Source organism: Elgaria multicarinata, chromosome 23 (genome assembly GCF_023053635.1).
Source record: "Elgaria multicarinata webbii isolate HBS135686 ecotype San Diego chromosome 23, rElgMul1.1.pri, whole genome shotgun sequence".
Lineage (NCBI taxonomy): Eukaryota > Metazoa > Chordata > Lepidosauria > Squamata > Anguidae > Elgaria > Elgaria multicarinata.
The window spans coordinates 12,918,663-12,938,846 of NC_086193.1; the positions used below are offsets into that span (position 1 = coordinate 12,918,663).

The 20,184-nt window shown below is 48.9% G+C and overlaps 1 protein-coding gene across 1 annotated transcript; it reads left to right on the plus strand.

The window, feature by feature from the left end:
• The first annotated feature begins 210 nt into the window (after positions 1–210).
• On the plus strand, positions 211–13,673 carry TMEM59L (transmembrane protein 59 like). Its single transcript, XM_063147358.1, has 7 exons — positions 211–364; positions 1,792–1,892; positions 5,626–5,772; positions 6,939–7,047; positions 8,709–8,826; positions 10,218–10,335; positions 11,500–13,673. Exons 1-7 carry the CDS (start codon positions 211–213, stop codon positions 11,659–11,661), a joined length of 909 nt encoding a protein of 302 aa, XP_063003428.1. The 3' UTR covers positions 11,662–13,673.
• Positions 13,674–20,184: the final 6,511 nt, after the last annotated feature.

Below are 20,184 nucleotides of genomic sequence, written 5' to 3' on the forward strand. Positions count from 1 at the left end.
AAACACCTCGAGGAAGTTGGTGCAGAACTGGTCTCTGCGGCTCCGGATTAAACATGAGGGGTGGAAATGGCAGGGGAGGGCGGATTTTGGCTAGGCATTATAGAACTAAGTTATGCCAGCTGGAGGAGGATGGGGGTTGTAGTCCCGGAGGGCGCCTGGTCGGGGAAGGGTGTTCGGTGGCTGCACAAATTGCTTCCACAGTTTCGGGGAATGTGCTTCTTAATTCTCCCCCCCCCCAATTTCCTTTCTCCCCCCAAGGACGCTGTTCTCAACGCCTGTTACCGCGGCTGCCGGCTGTTTTCCATCTGTCATTTTGTGGACGCCACCGCCGACCTGAATGCAACCAGAGCCGAGTGCGAATCGGGTGAGTCGATGTCCTTCCTGGCCCCCACCCTCCTTTAAGCCCCCTCCCCTCACACGCCCCGTTACACTGTCCAGACCTTCCCTTTCGCACTTCGCGCTGTCATCTCCGACGCTTTTTCGGAGCTTCTGCAAGAAGTTCCCACAGAGAGGAAAAGGGCGGGTGGGGAGAAGGCCCTCTCCAAGCCCAAAACACACCCACGCTCCCCCGACTCGCTACATGCCTCCCAACTCAGGCATGTAGCAAGAAAAAGAGAACCTGCCATTTCCAGAAGCTCGCTTTGCAAAGGACAACATCACAAGAGCCCTGCTGGATCAGACCGAGGGTCATAGAATCAGAGAATAGTCGAGTTGGAAGGGGCCTCTAAGGCCATCAAGTCCAACCCCCTGCTCAAGGCAGGAAGCCAACCAGAGCCGAGTGCGAATTGGGTCCATCTAGTCCAGCACTCTGTTCACACAGGGGCCGACCAGCCGTCGACCAGGGACCCACAAAACAGGACACGGTGCAACAGCACCCTCCCGCCCATGTTCCCCAGCAACTGGCACACACAGGCTTACTGCCTCGGATACTGGAGGTAGCGCATAGCCATCAGGGCTAGTAGCCCTTGATCGCCTTCTCCTCCTCCAGGAATTGATCCAACCCCCTTTGAAAGCCATCCAAAGTGGTGGCCATCCCCACATCTTGTGGAAGGGAGTTCCACAGTTTAACTCTGCACTGTGTGAAGACGCCCTTCCTTTGACTTGTCCTGAATCTCCCACCCATCCACTTCATGGGATTGACATTGCCTCTTAGGGCGCCAAAGAGCACCAGGTTATTTATTGATTTAACTTTTGTGTTTCTTTTATTTTAAACCCGTTGTTGTTATTTCGCTTTGCAAAGGTTAGTTATTTTTGTTAGGTTGTTCGGTTGCCTCTAGGGCGCCAAAGAGTGCTGGGTTATTTTCGGGGGGCGTGGGGCGTTACCACAGTTCATCAGACAACAAAATACAGCATAAAAATATAAATATACAAAATTTAAAACAATTTAGTCCGTGAAAAACGGTTTCAATAGAATACTCGGCCTTCGGGCTGAAGGGGTTTAAACATCCTTCACTTCTCACAGATGCCTGTGAGAAGTGAGGCTGCAAGTCGTAGCCTTCCACCGTTATCCCCCTGCCTCATAACATATTTGCAGGTACACTGCCCCTGAACATGGAAGCTCCATTAACTATCACAACCTTACTGCCGTCAGTATAAACAGATCCTCTGCGATTTTGTGGGACCCCCTTTCAAAGCTTCCTAAGCCATCGCCCCATCCTGTGGCAGTGAGTTCCGCAGATTCATTTGCTCAGAGTCCTAGCAGGAAAGAAACAAAAACCTAAAAAGTTGGATCTCGCAGGTCTTGACCATATCCAATTGCCCTCCACCTTCTCTCTTTCTTGAACCTTGTAGCCTGCATGGAAGCTTACGTTGGCAGGGAAGAACAATTTGGTTGCACAACGGGATGCAGAACGCAGATGCCGGATGCAGCAGTAGAGAATAGCGGAGAAAAGGTAACTTGAGTCCCGTCCCTTTTCCCCTTGTTGAATGTGGACAGACCGGGCCCCCGGCCTGAGTAGACTGCGTTGGTGCTGACGGTATCATTTATTGCAAACCACCTGAAATTCGTGCGACTCTCAGCATTCCCAAGCCGGCAAAAAACACATTCCTCAGCCAGCAGGGGGTGAAAAAGTCCCAACATTCCCCAGTCAGCCATAAGGTTTTGTTCCCTCCAAAGTTAGGGTGACCCTATGAAAAGGAGGACAGGGCTCCTGCATCTTTAACAGTTGCATTGAAAAGGGAATTTCAGCAGGTGTCATTTGTATACATGGAGAACCTGGTGAAATTCCCTCTTCACCACCGCACTTAAAGCTGCAGGAGCCCTGCCTTCTTTTAAATCTGGTCACTCTAGTATAGCTCCTGCACCTTTAACTGTAGTGATGAAGAGGGAGTTTCACCAGGTTCCCCATATATACAAATGACCCCTGCTGAAATTCCCTTTTCTATGCAACTGTTAAGGCTACAGGAGCTCTGTCCTCCTTTTCATAGGGTCACCTTATCCAAAGTTTTATTTCCATTGAGGCGATAGGGTGACCCTATGAAAAGGAGGACAGGGCTCCTGTATCTTTAACAGTTGCATTGAAAAGGGAATTTCAGCAGGTGCCATTTGTATATACGGGGAACCTGGTGAAATTCCCTCTTCATCACAACAGTTAAAGCTGCCCTCTTTTAAATCTGGTCACTCTAGTATAGCTCCTGCAGCTTTAACTGCTGTGATGAAGAGGGAATTTCACCAGGTTCCCCATATATACAAACGACACCTGCTGGAATTCCCTTTTCTGTGCAACTGTTAAGGATACAGGAGCCCGGTCCTCCTTTTCATAGGGTCACCCTGGGGGGGGATTTGGGAGAGGAGCTCAGCATTGCACAGAGGGTAGGATTCAGTTTTTTCAACTGGGATTCCCCTAGAAATGCTCTCCCACACACCCACCCGCCCCGGTATCCCAATTAAGCTCAGAAAAGGATTTCGCACCCATGGTAGTTTTTTAAAATATGCTTAATTTCCCGACGGGGGGATTTTGGGGTGGGGTCTGTTCCAACTTGTGGGGACGGAAGGGTTAAGTTCTCAGGTGCAATCTCTCTTGAAAACTTTTGCCTGCAGGGCAGTGAAGCTGAGCAAAACATCTTCCACGCCACCATTGAACACTCGGGGCTGTGGGGAATAGATCGGGGGCCCAGGGGAATAGAGCCGGGGCGTGGGCCTGATGGGCTGAGGACGAACGACGCCCCTGGACTCCAGGGCTGGAACCCCAGCGATGCCTGGGAGCTGATCCAAAGGGCCTTTTTAAACTGGCGAAACGGCCAGCTGCTGGCCTTCTGCCCGGGACGCCTCCCGCGCCTTCTCTCCGCCTCCATGAGGGATAGAAACTTGCTTTAACAACCAAGGCGAAAAAAGCCAAAACTATGCGGTTATTTTTTGTCCTATCCGGCTGCCAGCCCTACAAAAATGTCTCTCTTTCTTTTTAGAAGCTCTTTGGCTGCCAACCTACTAAGACCAAATTGGCATTGGAAGGGTGTCATTGTGTCGGCTAAGCCGGACAGGAAATGGCAGTTTTATGAAACTGATCAAACGCTGGCGAGGGGACGGAGGCAGGCAGGCGCTGAGACAGCTGCAGCGCCAGAAAACTGGGCCTTGATCCTCTCTGCCAGCTTCCCCAAAGCGCCCGTAGGCAGGCTGGAACGGCGCTGGGATTGGGTGCACCCTGCGTGCTGGTGACTTGCTTGCACCTGTTCGCTGCAGCAAAACGAAACGTTCCCCGCGTGGGAATGACGTGTGGGTTGGCGCTCCTTTCGGATTAATCGCGAGGGCCCGGAGCCAGGGGTACGGGCGATGAGAGGAAAGACGGTGCAGTGGTTAGAGCGCATGAACGTATGCCATTCACTCAGGGTCTACTAGTCAGTTTTGGCGTATCACGACGGTGCTGCGTCCCCGAGGGGAGTCGCAAAACACAAGCTGATCCCAACAACCAACCGGTTCGAGCAGTTTCATGCCTAAGAATCATAGAATCATAGAATAGCAGAGTTGGAAGGGGCCTACAAGGCCATCCAGTCCAACCCCCTGCTCAATGCAGGAATCCACCTCAAAGCATCCCTGACAGAGGGTTGTCCAGCTGCCTCTTGAAGGCCTCTAGTGTGGGAGAGCCCACAACCTCCCTAGGTCACTGATTCCACTGTCGTACTGTTCTCACAGTCAGGACATTTTTCCTGATGTCCAGCCGGAATCTGGCTTCCTTTAACTTGAGCCCATTATTCCGTGTCCTGCACTCTGGGAGGATCGAGAAGAGATCCTGGCCCTCCTCTGTGCGACAACCTGTCAAATCCTTGAAGAGTGCTCTCATGTCTCCCCTCCATCTTCTCTTCTCCAGGCTAAATGTGCCCAGTTCTTTCAGTCTCTCTTCATAGGGCTTTGTTTCCAGACCCCTGATCATCCTCCTTGCCCTCCTCTGAACATGCTCCAGCTTTTCTGCGTCCTTCTTCAATTGTGGAGCCCAGAACTGGACACTATACTCTAGATGAGGCCTAGGCGCGGGGCTTTTATAAAATGTAATATCCAATTCATTTTCATTTCATGTCATTCACTTATGATGTTTCTGTGCAGCCCCGTAGCTGAAGTTCTTCGGGCAGCTCACCAAAAAATTAAAAGCCATTAAAATGCGTTATGTAAAGCCCAAAAGCCATTCATGTAACGATGTATAAACAGATAGCATGCCCAGTGGGCAACGTATATGGACAATCTGTGCCTCGTCAGGGAGCTCGTTCCGTAATTGAGGGGGTCACCACTGAGAAGGCCCCATGCCTCGTTGCCCCGTGCCTGAGCCTCCCACGGAGGAGGTACCCAGAGGATGGTCTTGGATGCTGAATTTCAGCAGGTGTCATTATTATGCAAGTAGCACCTGGTGAAATTCCCTCTTCATCCCAACAGTTGAAGCTGCAGGAGCCCTGCCTTCTGTTGTATCTGGTCACTCTAGTATAGCTCCTGCAGCTTCTACTATTGTGACAAAGAGGTCATTTCACCCGGTGCTGCATACATACAAAGGACACCTGCTGAAATCCCCTTTTCTCTACAGCTGTTAAAGATACAGGAGCCCGGTCCTCCTTTCCATAGGGTCACCCTAATAGAATGGCCTTGCGCCCCTACTCCTCTCCCTCAGCTCAGCCTGCTGGGAATGAAACAAACCAGAAAACGAGTTATACTCATATAAGAAAGTACCAACCAAAGCAAAATTGATGCGATTATTAAAACGCAGGAGTGTGCAAGATTGGGAAACATTTAAGAGCCAAGGTGGTGTAGTGGTTAGAGCCTGATCAGGGCTTTTGCATCCTAACCTAGTCCCACAACCAACTTTGTACAGTGGCCAACTGGATGCCTCCAGGAAGCCCACAAGCAGGGCATAAATGCCGGCACCCATCCTTGCTTTTCATCCCCCAAAACTTATATCTAGGGGTACACTATACAGCCTGTGGATATGTACTCCTGTTAACTATCATGTGGCAGATGGATAACCTGAGAGGCAAAGCAGAGAGACAACTCTCTATTTTCCTCAGAGTTTACAGAGGTTTTCCTAGTTTGGTTGCCTGGAAGCTGTTCCCGAGTCACCAGAGGCGACTGTTTGAATTAGAGAAGGGTAAACCGCAGGGGAGAAAGAATGAGTTCACGGGTGCCAGTTTCGTTTTGCAATTTAACAGATCCAAGATCCGAAACCCACCTCGTTCTCCGTCTTCGACCTGGTCTCCAGTTTTTGCAACGATATCGTCAGTTCGGCCCAGAGCTTCATTTCCTCTACGTGGACCTTCTACTTGCAGGCAGACGATGGAAAAGTTGTGGTGTTCCAGGTTGGTAATAGCAGGCTCAGGGTGGGGTTAAGAGGAAGATAGTCTGGGTTGGGGGAAATTTAGCACGGTTTGCGGTTTGCATAGAAAAAGGTGTAGACTAGGAAATGTTCTATACAAAACTCTGAATATTCAGGGCAAAGTTGCATTCAAAAATGTGCATGTTGTTGGAAGTTTTTGAGCTAAAACCTAAAGGAAGCCTGACAATTGCTTCCTTTGTAGGTTTATAAATATTTTTTTAGTTAAAAAAATTGTGCCAGCAACTAGAGCTGTATGTTGGGTTTTGATCAGGATTTACCCAGTAATCAACGGGAAAAGATGTGCACAGTTGATGCACACACCTGGAAAAAATATGCGCTGAAATGTGTGGGGATGTTCATGTGAGAAGAAAGAAACCAAAATTGTCCCTGTACTGCCTAACCCCCCACCTGACTGTTTTTCCTTTGGTGTGTGTGTGCTCACCCCGCCTCTCCCCAAAGTCTCGAGTCTTGCAACACTTCCGGGGACAGGGAATCTCGTGGGACTTCATCCCAGAAGTCTCGCAAGACTTGAGACTTCAAGACTTATTTATTTATTACATTTATATACCGCCCCATAGCCGAAGCTCTCTGGGCCATTTACGAAGGTTAAAAATAGTGAACATTAAAAACAACTATACAGAAATTTAAAGCCGCCCAAAGCACAAAAACAACTTCGGAGAGAGGCGGAAAAGGCTAGCCGGCCATTAAGCTGGCCAAGCAAGTGGTCCAGGTGGCCGGGAGACATGTGAGTACAGGTGGCTGTTGGGACCACAAAGCGGTGAGTGCAGCCAGCGAAGCGGTGAGTGCAGCCAGCGACGTCTCCCAAAACTTTGCCGCCTGATGTAGTCGCATCAGGCTGCTTCATGGAAGGGCCAGCCCTGATGATGATAATAATAATAAGAAGAAGAATTAATAATAATGTAAGCAAATTTGAGCAAGGAGGACCCGGAAGAAGTGGAAAGACCTTTAGACCGGAAGCGTCAGCCGGTGTGAAGGTTCTGCATGGATCTGGTTTGATTTCGTTGATTCCCTCGGTCGCAAGATAAAATCCATCCCTTACCACTTCTGAACAGGCTGGAGTTGGGCTCCATATATGCCTCCTGTTTGTTCAGCGTTTGCATCTTTCTCTCTCTCTCTTTTCGTCCCTAGTCACAACCGGAAATCGAGTACCCTGTTTCAGAGGTCCAGGCACCCAAGTCGGAGGTTTCGGAGAAAGCCTGGACCGTTTCTGCTTCCAATACCCTGAAACCTCACACAGGTAAAGGAGGTGAGATAAAGGGAAACCAGAGTTCATTGTAAACTTGCTTGTGAACCTGTATCTTCTTTATCGGTACCGGTTACCAACTCTCGGCGATTTCAATTATTTTTTTGTGCAGCACGCTCGCTGCCTTGCAAATCCAAGGCCAGACGGCTTTTCCTTTGTGTGTGTGTGTGTGTGTGTGTGTGTGTGTGTGTGTGTGAAATAGTGGCTTTCTACAGTGACTCATTTTGGACACATTTTGTGGGAGCTCCATGACATGCAATAAATGTCAGGATTATTTAGCCAAGAAATAGGTAGTTTCAAGAGGAGGCAGCAATGCCAGACACAAACAATGAAAGCGTCAGGAAGACAGAGAACCCTTATCCATCTAGCACCGAGCTGTGCTGCTTTCCTTAAAAACAAAGCCAAGTTTCCGTTCCTCATGGTTCCGAAGGAAGGGCCGGAACGTTGGAAACCGACTCTACGAGTCAGACCCCCCCCCAGTCCATCTAGCCCTGTATTGTCCACACTGACCGGTAGCCTTGGCAGGATTTCAGGCTGGAGTTTTTCTCAGCCGGGAGAATTTTAAGAGGCCTTTATAATAATGTGCTGCTTTTAATAATGCATTCGTTTTAAATGTTTTAATTAGTTATATGTAGTTGACGGTGTTTGCATTTGTGTTGTGCCCCGCCTCGATCCAGAGGGAGACGCGGGTAACAAATAAATACATCATTAGGAGCAGGTTCGTAGCTTGGGGGTTCTTTTAGATCCATCATTGTCACTTGAGGCTCAGGTGACCTCGGTGGCATGGAGTGCCTTCTACAAGCTCCGGTTGGTGGCCCAGCTACGCCCCTATCTGGACAGGGATAACCTGGCTTCAGTTGTCTGGTGACCTCCAAGTTAGATTACTGCAATGCGCTCTACGTAGGGCTGCCTTTGAAGACGGTTCGGAAGCTGCAGCTCGTGCAAAATGCAGCGGCCAGATTGATTTCGGGAATCAGAAGGTTCGACCATATAACACCTGCTCTGGTCCGCTTGCACTGGCTGCCTGTATGTTTCCGAGCCCAATTCAAGGTGCTGGTTTTGACCTATAAAGCCTTACACGGCTTGGGACCACAATACCTGACGGAACGCCTCTCCCGACGTGAACATACCCGGTCACTACATTCAACATCTAAGGTCCTCCGAGTGCCTACACCGAGAGAGGCTCGGAGTGTGGCAACGAGGGACAGGGCCTTTTCGGTGGTGGCCCCCAGACTGTGGAACGATCTCCCTGACGAGGCTCGCCTGGCGCCAACGCTGCTATCTTTCCGGCGCCAGGTTAAGACTTTCCTCTTTGCCCAGGCATACAGCGGCACATCTTAATCACCCACATGTTTAGTTTTTTTTAACGGTTTTTAATGCTTTATGTGTGTATGTTCCGTGTTTTAGAATTTTTAATTTTGTATACTCGTTTTAATCTTAATTTTAGAATTTCTGTAAACCGCCCAGAGAGCCCTGGCTATGGGAGCGGTGTACAAGTGAAATAAATAAATAAATAAATTATTATAAGTTGCTATATACTGTCAGGCCTCTGCTCACTATTGCTGTGTGCCAGCGCTCTCCTCCTTTTCCGACCCATGAGCGTTTGAGCCCCTGTGTCCGGCCATAAACTGACAGGCTTTTCTTTGCCTCCTCAGGCCTTCGGGAGAAACTGGACCGGCCTCCCGTTGAAGAGCCGAAAAGCCGAGCCAAATTCCAGCCCCCGGCGGAGACCCAAACGCCTTTGGAGCACGATTTCCTCGGCTGTATGTCCAAGTAAGACAGCTGAGCGATTTGGGCCGGTTGGTCTTGGGCTGTGGAAAGAGGGAGAGAGAAGGGGGGGAACCAAGGATAAATGAGGAGGCGGGGAAGAGACAGACCCCAGAGACAGCAGCTGTGGGGGGAAAACACGGGACGAAATAGCTCCTGGGCGGCTCTCATAACCTATAAACAGATCCCACGGAAGTTCAGAATTCAGCTGGAGGGAAATTCAAGCACCCGTTCCTTTTTTCTTTCATTTTGAAGTCAAGTTTCTAGACCTTGTGAGTACAAGGATAGGATCTCGTTTCTAGCCCTTCCGGGTGCAAGAACAGGTCGGGTCGTGCGGGTTGTCATTTCCAAAGACGGAGGAGCGGCCGAATTACTTCTGCAAATGGTTACGCATGGGGGAATCTCTCTCCTTCTCTCCACAAACCACAAAAAAACCTAGCACAACTGTAATAGATCGAGCAAAAATAATTTATTCCAGTTTTGCTTGATCCAAATCGTGTGAGATATTGGTTCCCCTGTATTTGGCGCTGGTGAGGCGTCACCTTGAGTATTGCATTCAGTTCCGGGCGCCACACTTCAAGGAGGACGCAGACAAGCTGGAGGAGATTCAGAGGAAGGCAACCAGGACGATCAGGGGTCTGGAAACAAAGCCCTAGGAGGAGAGACTGAAAGAACTGGGCAGGTTTAGCCTGGAGAAGAGAAGGTTGAGGGGAGACATGATAGCACTCTTCAAATACTTGAAAGGTTGTCACACAGAGGAGGGCCAGGATCTCTTCTCGATCCTCCCAGAGTGCAGGACACGGAATTTTGTGAACCGCCCAGAGAGCTTCGGCTATTGGGCGGTATAAAAATGAAATAAATAAATAAATAAATAAATAAATAAATAACGGGCTCAAGTTACAGGAAGCCAGATTCCGGCTGGACATCAGGCAAAATGCCCTGACTGTTAGAGCTGTGTGACAAAACATCAGGAAAAACTTCCTGATTGTTAGAGCAGTACGTCAGTGGAACCAGTGACCTAGCGAGGTTGTGGGCTCTCCCACGCTAGAGGCCTTCAAGAGACAGCTCTCTGTCAGGGATGCTTGAAGGTGGATTCCTGCACTGAGCAGGGGGTGGACTCCATGGCCTTAGAGGACCCTTCCAACTCTACTATTCTATGATTCCATAAGGGTGGCTTAGGGGAGGAGCTAGATAGCTCCAGGAGGAGGAGGGAGATTTTATGGGCTGTCTGGGTACCATATTGCCCCACTGGCATCTTCCAAAGAGGTGCCACCATCTCCTCTCTTCCACGCCGGCCCACTCCACGCCCTTTCTCTCAGCCAGTTTGAAGCGTCCTCTGATCCGAGGGCCGTCCCTGACCTTGTCTCTCTCTGGCGGGGGGCGTCCGGGTGTTACAGGCGTTCGGGGCTGCCTCGCTGGATCCTGGCCGCTTGCCTCTTCCTCTCCATCATGGTGATGCTCTGGCTCAGCTGCGCCAGCCTCGTGACCGCACCGGATCAACACGTCAAGACTCAGGTAGGGGGGAAACAGCCGTGGCGCGTGGGAATTGCTCCGTCCAAGCCTGCCGAGAATTCGCTTATTCCTTTATTTATCTTGAGCAGGGGCCAGAAACTGGAAAAAGGGTAGCTAAAATGATGTCCGGGGCTGAAGGACCTCCCCTATGACGCAATTCAAGCTAAATAAATAAAATCACTCAGAGAATTCTTTCACACTAAAAACACCCCCCGGTCATAAAGCCATAGTAAAAGCAGATAAAAATTACACGCCACTCAACCTAGCACCCTCCCACCTAGCACCCAGTGCACCCAGGCTCACTGCCTCAAATACTGGAGGCCGCACATAACCATCAGGGGCTAGTAGCCCTGGATCGCCTTCTCCAAGACCCAACGCACATTGTAAGCACATCAGAAGAGCCCTGCTGAGGAGGCAAATGACGAGGCCTGCTAGGTAACCCACAAAGCTTTTATTAAGTGATAAATGTCTCTTCTGCCTGAATAGAGTAACCTCTTGGAAACAACCCCCTAGGCAAAACTATGCAAACTAAGCAAGACAATTGTCTGTTCAAGAAGAATAGGAAGCCACTTCTCAAAGCGCCTGGTGCGGAGGCAGGTTCTGGCGCAATCAAACCGACTTTCTCACGCCTTCCTTCCGCCCCGTGCGTTTGAGCTTCCGGCGGACCCTAGCATCAGCTAGCTTGTCAGGACGCTCTCCTCCGGAAGAAAGCTCACTTTCCACTGAGTGTGGAGTGTGGAGAGGGCTGACTCCCAGCTGGGGAATCGCCCGTGAGAGCTTCCTCCCCCACTGGTCCAGGCTGGATGGTGTCTGGCACCTCCTTCTCTATTTCCATATCTGATTCTGATGGATTACCTGAAACACCTTCTCCCAAAATAGGGGCAGTAGGGTTAGACATGACAAGACCAAGGGTCCATCTAGTCCAGCACTCGGTTCACACAGAGGTCAGCCAGCCATCAGCCAGGGACCGACAAAGCAGGACCTGGGGCAACAGCACCCTCCCGCCCATGTTCCCCAGCAACCAGTGTACATAGGTTTACTGCCTCTGATACTGAAAGAGTGGACTTCCTTCCTGAGTGAGGATTTGAACCCAGGTCCCAGCCCTGGCTCGCAAGGTTAATATGGTATCTTGAAAGCATGCTGTCTCTCTGTGCCCCTTCTCTGTAGCCGCTGAGCATCAATGGGGATAAGGAGTACCTCGACGACCTGGAGGGACCCGTGCCGTATTCGCTGCGGCCCGTCATCGCCGTAGCCATCTGCCCAGCTGACGAGAACGAGGAAGCCGGCCTGCTGCCGGTCAAAGTGGATTTAGACAAGACCGCTCTCTAAGAACCCCTTTCCCCCGGTCATTAAGACCCTCTACCAATCACTCCCTCTGCCCCCTCCCCAATTCCTTTCAGTGTCCCTTAGAAATCCACCCTGATCTCTCCACCTTGTAGCTTCATATCCGGTCACCTGTCATCCAGGTAGGGCGTTTTGGTGCTCCGGCGGGTTATGCCAGAACACACCCACACCCACACACACACACCCATTTTTCACCAGCAACGACATCTCGGAGGAACGGGGTGTCGAGATACTTTCAAATAATCCCATGATTATCTCCGCGGATCGCACTTTTCTTTTCTTTTTTAATGATGACCCAACATTGAACCATCTCCAACATCAGCTCCTGGAGAGAGGTCTTTTTGGGTTTCGACGAATTTCACGGACGGGGGCTTTTCGTTTCCTTTCACTCTGGCGCAACTCCATGTGGGTGGGCCGCGGCTTAGCGAGGGGGGAGCGTGCGCTTGGCCTGCGGGAAGTCCTGGGTTCGATCACTTAAAAAGGGGATTGGGGAGCCGTTGATGGGACCGTCCGCTTTCTACTCGGGCCCTTGGAAGAGATCCGGTCACCACTGACTCAGTAGAAGGTCACTTCCCGTGTCCAAAAGGAGAAGGAAAAATAGGCAGAGGTTGACATGAATCATAGAATGGTAGAGTTGGAAGGAGCCTCTAAGGCCATTGAGTCCAACCCCCTGCTCAATGCAGGAATCCACCCTAAAGCATCCCTGACAGAGGGTTGTCCAGCTGCCTCTAGTGTGGGAGAGCCCACAACCTCCCTAGGTCACTGGTTCCACTGTCGTACTGCTCTAACAGTCAGGAAGTTTTTCCTGAGGTCCAGCCGGAATCTGGCTTCCTGTCACTTGAGCCCATTATTCCGTGTCCTGCACTCTGGGAGGATGGAGAAGAGATCCTGGCCCTCCTCTGGGTGACAACCTTTTAAGTATTTGAAGGAGGGTTCCCATGACTTCTAGAGTCTGGACATGGGATTGGTTTGTGGGACAGAGTTTGGCCATCAATGTTTCAGTGCAAAGTTCTGCCACAGGGCCCAACCGTTCAGTCCTCAAGACTGAAATTTAGGTGATGACAGATGCAGTATTTTCCCTCTCCAAGGCCACTTGGTGTAAAATATTTCCCGCCCCCCCTTCTTTCGCCTCTAGAACCAGCTCCTACAAGGAGCTACGGAGTGCCACTGGGCTTATGCAGATACGTTTTTCTTTTTTTAAATCAAGTCACCCCTTGATGGATGCATGGCGCCTCACGTCCCCCGGTATGTGTTCATAGGAAATACCCACTCTTCAACCTCCTCTCCCCTCCATGATGCAAACGCCTCGTACCTCTCGAACCTGCGTTAGGATTTTCGTCGTTGTTGTGGCTTTTCCGATTTATTTTTGCATTGGTTCCCGGTTCTCTTTCTCCGGCCCTTTAAGCAACTTGTGGTGTTGTTGAAGACCCTTTTACTCTGACGCGTCAGCTCGGATCGCTTGTAAATTCTGCCTAATGCTCGTTTCTCTGTACATATTTCTGTTTGCACTCTAACTTTCCCCCCTGCCCCGTATTAGCCGAGGAGAGATTTCTGAAAACTGTCAGCCCGTAGAAAGTCCTTTGCTTCGAAACACTTGACTCTTGAATGCACTCCGACATATCTAGTGCGGGAAAAGTGTGGCAGAGGAATATATTTTAGGAACTTTGGAGGTGGGGTTCATTTGTCTTTCACCGAAACTTCTGCAACAGATGCGTAACGCTAAGCTACGTCCACCCCATCTTCGTCCTCCTGGGCTTGTTTTAATTCCATGAGAGTTGAATCCTGCCGCCGCCTTTTTTGGGAGGGCCACAGAAGAGAAGACCTCGTTTACACTCAGGCGGTGCAAGATGGAAGGCCATATCTATCTATCTATCTATATCTCTATCTATATCTCTAATAAATCTTTTTGTCTGTCCTGGAAGTGTTGAAGAGAAATGGTTTGTTTAGTTTATTAATTTAAAAAAAATAAAATAAAAGCTGTGAAAAGGAACGGGCAAGGATGTGTGTTTGTGTTTTTAATCCAGAAGTTGTTTTCGTTGGGTTTTTTTTAAATATTGCTACCCCATCACCCATGACTTTAGGAGAATCTAAAGTACGCAGATACATCCATGTAAGTTATTAGCTTGCAGAAATGTTGCAGACCCCTGCCCTGATTTCACGGGAATTGCACGTGAGTTCTAACCGATTTGATTCAACCCGCAGATCTGTACGTATGGATAAAACTGGTTTGGTAGAGAAAGGCATCCTTCACTTGGCTTTGGGATGAATTGTGTATTTATTTATTTGTTGCATTTCTATGCAATCAATGTCCAATGTCAGGTTTGGGTGGGTGGGTGGAAATATGATGAACGGTGCATCCTTCCTGGGGTTTGAAGCCACCCTGGCAGGGCAGAATGAGAGCTTAGAGCATCAGAAGAGCCTTTGCTGGATCAGACCGAGGGTCAATCTAGACCAGCACTCGGTTCACACAGAGGTCGACCAGGGACCAACAAAGCGGGACATGGTGCAACGTCACCCACCCATGTTCCCCAGCAACTGGTGCACCCAGGCTTACTGCCTCGGATACTGGAGGTAGCACAGAGCCATCAGGGCTAGTAGCCATGGATGGCCTTCTCCTCCAGAGATTTATCCAACCCTCTTCAAAAGCCATCACTGCATCACTGCGTGGAAGTGAATCGGCAAATGCTATTTTGGGCTGCATTAGTAGAAATATAGCTTCCAAATCACATGAGGACCTGGTTCCTCTCTATTCGGCCCTGGTTAGGCCTCATCTAGAGTATTGCATCCAGTTCTGGGCTCCACAATTCAAGAAGGACGCAGACAAGCTGGAGCGTGTTCAGAGGAGGGCAACCAGGATGCAAACAAAGCCCTATGAAGAGAGACTGAAAGAACTGGGCCTGTTTAGCCTGGAGAAGAGAAGATGGAGGGGAGACATGAAAGCACTCTTCAAAGGAAAGGTTGTCACACAGAGGAGGGCCAGGGTCACTTCTCGATCCTCCCAGAATGCAGGACACAGTATAAGGGGCTCAAGTTACAGGAAGCCAGATTCCATCTGGTCATCAGGAAAAACTTCCTGCCTGTTAGAGCAGTATGACAATGGAACCAGTGACCTAGGGAGGTTGTGGGCTCTCCCACCCTAGAGGCCTTCAAGAGGCAGCTGGACAACCCTCTGTCAGGGATGCTTTAGGGTGGATTCTTGCATTGAGCAAGGGGTTGGACTCGATGGCCTTATAGGACCCTTTCTACTCTACTATTCTATAATTCGATGATTCTATGATTCTTCCATGTGCCACAACAAGTACAAGATCCATTGCCTCTTCCCCCCCTCCTCGGGTGAACTCTGCACGGTAAGGATTTTGTGCCAGGTTCAAGAACGCCACTGCTCAGGCCTTTGCAGGAGGCGAAGTCCAGGTCCGCTCTGTGCTGCAGCTGAGATCATGTCCCCACCCCACCCCGGAGGCAGGAAATCTCTTTTGGCCGCCTGGACCCAGCTGTGCCTTGTTAGGTCAGCCCAGGACAAGGTTCCTTCGCTCTTGAGGCCTTCGAAAGGAACTTGCAGTGGGGAATCAGCCTCAATTCTGAAAAATGCGTTGAAGATTGGGAACGCGACATCCGCCCAGACGGTGCTTCGCCTCCAACTTCAGCTTCAAAAGGTGAAAAGGGATGTTTATTTAGGCATTTATGACGTGACCCGGCTGCTGCGGGAATGCAAATAGTCCGTTTTGTTTATGACTTTATTTATTTTATTTATTTGTTACATTTATATACCACCCCATAGCTGAAAGCTCTCTTAACCTTTCAATGCTGCCTTATCTGCGAAAATGCTCTCAAGGTGGGGTACTGCCATTTCAGACAAGGAAACCTTAAAACTATACAATTAAGAGCAATCGAAACATTAAAAGCGACACCGTTTCAAATGGCTAAACTGAAAAGATGCATCTTTACAACCTTACGAAAGGCCAAGAAACAGTTGTTGAGTAGGGTGACCCTACGAAAAGGAGGACCGGGCTCCTGTATCTTTAACAGTTGCATAGAAAAGGGAATTTCAGCAGGTGTCGTTTGTATACATGTCACACCTGGTGAAATTCCCTCTTCATCACAACAGTTAAAGCTGCAGGTGCCCTGCCCTCTTTTGTATCTGGTCACAGTATAGCTGCAGTATAGCTCCTGCAGCTTTAACTGTTGTGATGAAGAGGAAATTTCATTAGGTGTGACATGCATACAAATGACACCTGCTGAAATTCCCTTTTCTATGCAACTGTTAAAGATACAGGAGCCCGGTCTTCCTTTTCGTAGGGTCACCCTATTGTTGAGAAAGTGTTTTTTATAATTTGAGTGGAATACAGGAGAAAGCGCTTTCGTGCGCATGTCTTCAGGTGCCAATGACCCTGTTCAGACAACATGCTAAGCTATGGTGGTTAAGCATTTTGGGCTAAACATTACGGCTTCGTGTAGCATGTGAATCCTTCCTAACCACGGTGGCTACATAACCACGGTTTAAACACGTTCACTAACCATTTGCTGCAAAAGGATGAGCGGCCCTAATCGGGGTGTAGCATGTCATCTGAACAGGCCCTTTGCGTAGGTTTTGCTGAATTCAAAATACCGTAAGCTGGCCCTGCTGCGTTTGGGGTAGGGTGACCCTATGGAAAAGAGGACAGGGTTCCTGTACCTGTAACAGTTGCATTAAAAGGGGGAATTTCAGCAGGTGTCATTGTTATGCACACAGCCCCTGGTGAAAATCCCTCTTCATCCCCACAATTAAAGCTGCAGGAGCCCTGCCCTTGTGACCAGATACAAAAGTCCCTGCCCTCAGGCGTAACAGCCTAAAAGACGTGGCACGAAAGGAAAAGGCATGGGAGGGAGGAGGAATAAAAAAGCCAACCCCCGGCACCCGTTCGTAGTTTCAGAACTGATTATTTCTGGCAAGAATGAAAGAAGCCCTCTGCAACTCCTCCTTCTCTGGCCAATATATGGGGCTGGAGGATCTTCCCCTTGCCATGTGCTCTGTGTGGGAGACCCTTGCTTCCCTAGCAATATTTCTCCAATTTTTTGCGGGATTTGTGTTTGTCCTGCTGGCTTCCTCTACCAGGTCCTTGACCGATCTTGGCTCGTGTCAGGAGTTGTTTTTCGCCTGCGGCTGTTGTGTTTCTCCCTTTCTGATGCCTGCATTGCTGTCCACCTGGCATCTGTGATCCAGCCCAGCTTTTCAAGCGCACGCTGTGTGCCTGTGCGTTTCGTGTGGGTGGCTCTTTTGTGAGTACGGGCTGAAGAAAATCCGCACCGGTAGGTGGGGTGTGTTCGCTGCAGCAACATCGAAGCAGCACACGGGCAAACATTTCTCGAACGGTATTGCTTCCCACGCTTTCATGTGACTGTCTTGTTTTTACGCTTGCTCGGGGAGGGCCCTACACATTGTGAGACACGCACAGGGTTACCAAATCCCATGTTTATCGCCGAACGGTGAAGGCGAGGGCTGTGGGCCACACGCGTGGCGGCGAACGTAACAAGAGCCTTGGTGGATTTATTTGTTTGTTCCTCTAATGCCATCCTCCGCTGAAATAAGATCCCAGAGCAGTTTACAAAGATTAACACTCAGGCAGCCCCGGCCGTCCGGATTACCGTAGAAAAGACATGACATGAAAGGAAAAGACGTCGGGAGGGTAGGACTGGGAGAAAGCTCAGGCACTGGTTTATAGAGTGCTTTGTAAACTGGTGTCTCCTAGAGCATTACATGGGTGATTTATTGCACCCTCGTGATTGGCCACTCACGGACGTTTGCGGGTCCGTTACCTGGCGTCATCAACATTCGGGTCATCTCCCGCGCTATCCCTGGAGAATCTCGCTTTAAAAAAAGCAGGGGGGGCAGGAAGGAGGTTGTGGGCCTGTTCAGACAACACACTAAGCCATGATGAGGTCACTAATCATTTTGTAGCAAGTGGTCAGTGAGCGTGTTTGAACCGTGGTTATGTAGCCACCATGGTTAGGAATGGTTCACACAACTTGCTAAACCATGGTTTACATGATATGCTAAGTCATAACGGCTCCATTGAGAAGTCACCTCAAACTGCGACATTAACCGTGGTGACTAAGGAAAAAGCCTTATTCACCATGGTTAAAGCCATGGTTTCAGGTGTCTTCTGAACACAGCCTGGCTTTCTGGCTTAATCACCCTGGTTAAAGCCATGGTTTCAGGTGTCTTCTAGACAGGGCCCATGTTTAATTCACAAGTGCTTAACTACTGCGGTGATCTGGGATATCATAGGATCTCTCCGCCACTAGATGGCGCTGTCTCATAAAGCAAAAGGGACCTTTCTGAGAAGGGAAGTCACATGGTCATATGTAAAGAAGCCTGCTGTGATGGTGGGAAGGCTGCCAGGATGCAAGCCCCCAGTAAGGCTGCGGTATTTTTCCTCTGTGTAGAGAAGCTTCTAGAGGTCGCAATCCAAAGACATAGTGCAGCTTTTCTGCCTTTCCCTCCTTAACAGATGCACCCCCAGTAAAACTATATAAATGAGGCAATGATTGCATAATAAAAGTGGGGGGGGGGGCGGCCCTGGAAAACCTGGAGACAAAACTGCTCAAAGAAGGTTGAGCAGAGAAAACAACAGAAAAAGATGGAGATGACAGAGGGGACAGTTGTAGTTATGTTTAGACAGGAAAAAACTGCTACAACTCGCAGCACGGCCCAGCACTCATTCATTAAAATATTTCTATACTGCCTTGCCCCCAAGGTGCTGTCCAGTACATTTATAAACCGTTTCTGACGACCAAGCAACAAAATGTATGATGGCCCACCATCGGCTCCTGGCTCAAAATCATTAAACGCTGAGCAAAAGAAAAACACTTTCGCTGCTTGCTGAAATGCCGAGTGAAAGAGCTAGACTTATCTCTTTGGGGAGCAAGTTCTAGAAATGGGGGGCCATCACAGGGAAGGCCCTGACCTGTATTCTCTCCGGTCTAGCTTTTGCTTGTTGGTGGGACACAGAATAAGAGCATGGAGTACAGGCAGGCTCAGGGGAAGCAGACGGACTTTCAGATATCCTGGTTCCATTTTGTTTGAATTCTTGGGACACTTATTTCAGCCTGGTTACAGCATGGCGGCGCTGTTGAATCACTTTCAGCCGGAGGAGTGAATTCAATTTCGGGGAAGCTGTTTGGAGCCACATCCCAGTGGCAGGCAGTAAACCTTAGGAAAAGCATTTCAGTCTTTTTTTTATTGTTACTATTTTTTATTGAGTTTTCAAAAATAAAACAGAGTGAAAACAAAAACGAAACACATTGATACTAATTCAAAATTCCTCCCCATTCCCTCCCGCACCTGGTCCAGTTCAAAGTTTTTCTTCTTACATCTTTTCTTTTTCTATTCCAGTGTGGTATATTAACCAATGATTTATTTATATATATTCTTCTTTTCATGAGTCCCTCAAATTTCTGTAAGCTTCTGCCAGAGTTGTTCTGTTCGATTATTTTTTCATATAGTCTACAAGTTTTTGCCACTCCATCTTGAAATTATCTCTTTTCCTTATTCCTCTAAGCACTCTTAGCTTCTGTGTCGGCTTTTCATTTATCGCTATATCCCAAATTTTCTTTTTCCACATTGATATTGTCAACATTCAAGCTGCCTTCCAGCTTCCTGAGCAGGGGGTTGGACTTGATGGCCTTGTAGGCCCCTTCCAACTCTGCTATTCTATGATTCTATGATACTTGCTATTAATTGCCTTGTGGCTGCCAATAAAAACCCCATTGATACTTTTTCTTTTATCTCTCTATTTTTTTTAACATACATATTCAATAAAGCTAACTCTGGTGTTTTACAATTCTCTTGGCCGGTGATTTTTCCTATTTCTTGAAAAATCTTGTCCCAAAACTTCCTAACCTTCCTACATTCCCACCACATATGGATTTGGGTTCCATTAATTTCACATCCTCTCCAACACAGCATAAGGAAAAATAAACAGGCAGAAGCAAGCAGTGGCTAGCCAAATGTCTGCAGGCTGTCCACCATAAAAGCAACCACTTTTGGTTAACCCCCCCCCTCCAGCATCTTGTACTCAGAAATCCTCTACATGAGCGATTCTGTGATTGGCCATTCATGGAACTATGCGGGTCCTTTACATGACACCGCTAACCTCCAGGACGTCTCCCGTACTTTCCCCCAGGAATCTCACTTTTTAAAAAGATCAGAAATAATGCACTATTTAAAATTATCGCAGGATATCACGAGCCACTAGATGGCGCTGTTCTATTTAGCTTCATGGAGCGTTGCCAAGAGGGGACATTTTCAATTATAAATTATGCGGTCGCCGTCTAAAGGAGCCGTAGTCGATGCAGAGAGACCCCAGAAGAAGAAGAAATGGTAAGGGTGCAGTTCTCCGCCCGTAATGTAGAGACACCTGCTTCTTGAACACTAAGGTTCAATTGTTAACGTTTGTTTATTGTAGCAATGGATAGGCCTGTCATAAGAACCTAAGGGCAGCCATGTTGGAATGGACCAATGGACAATAC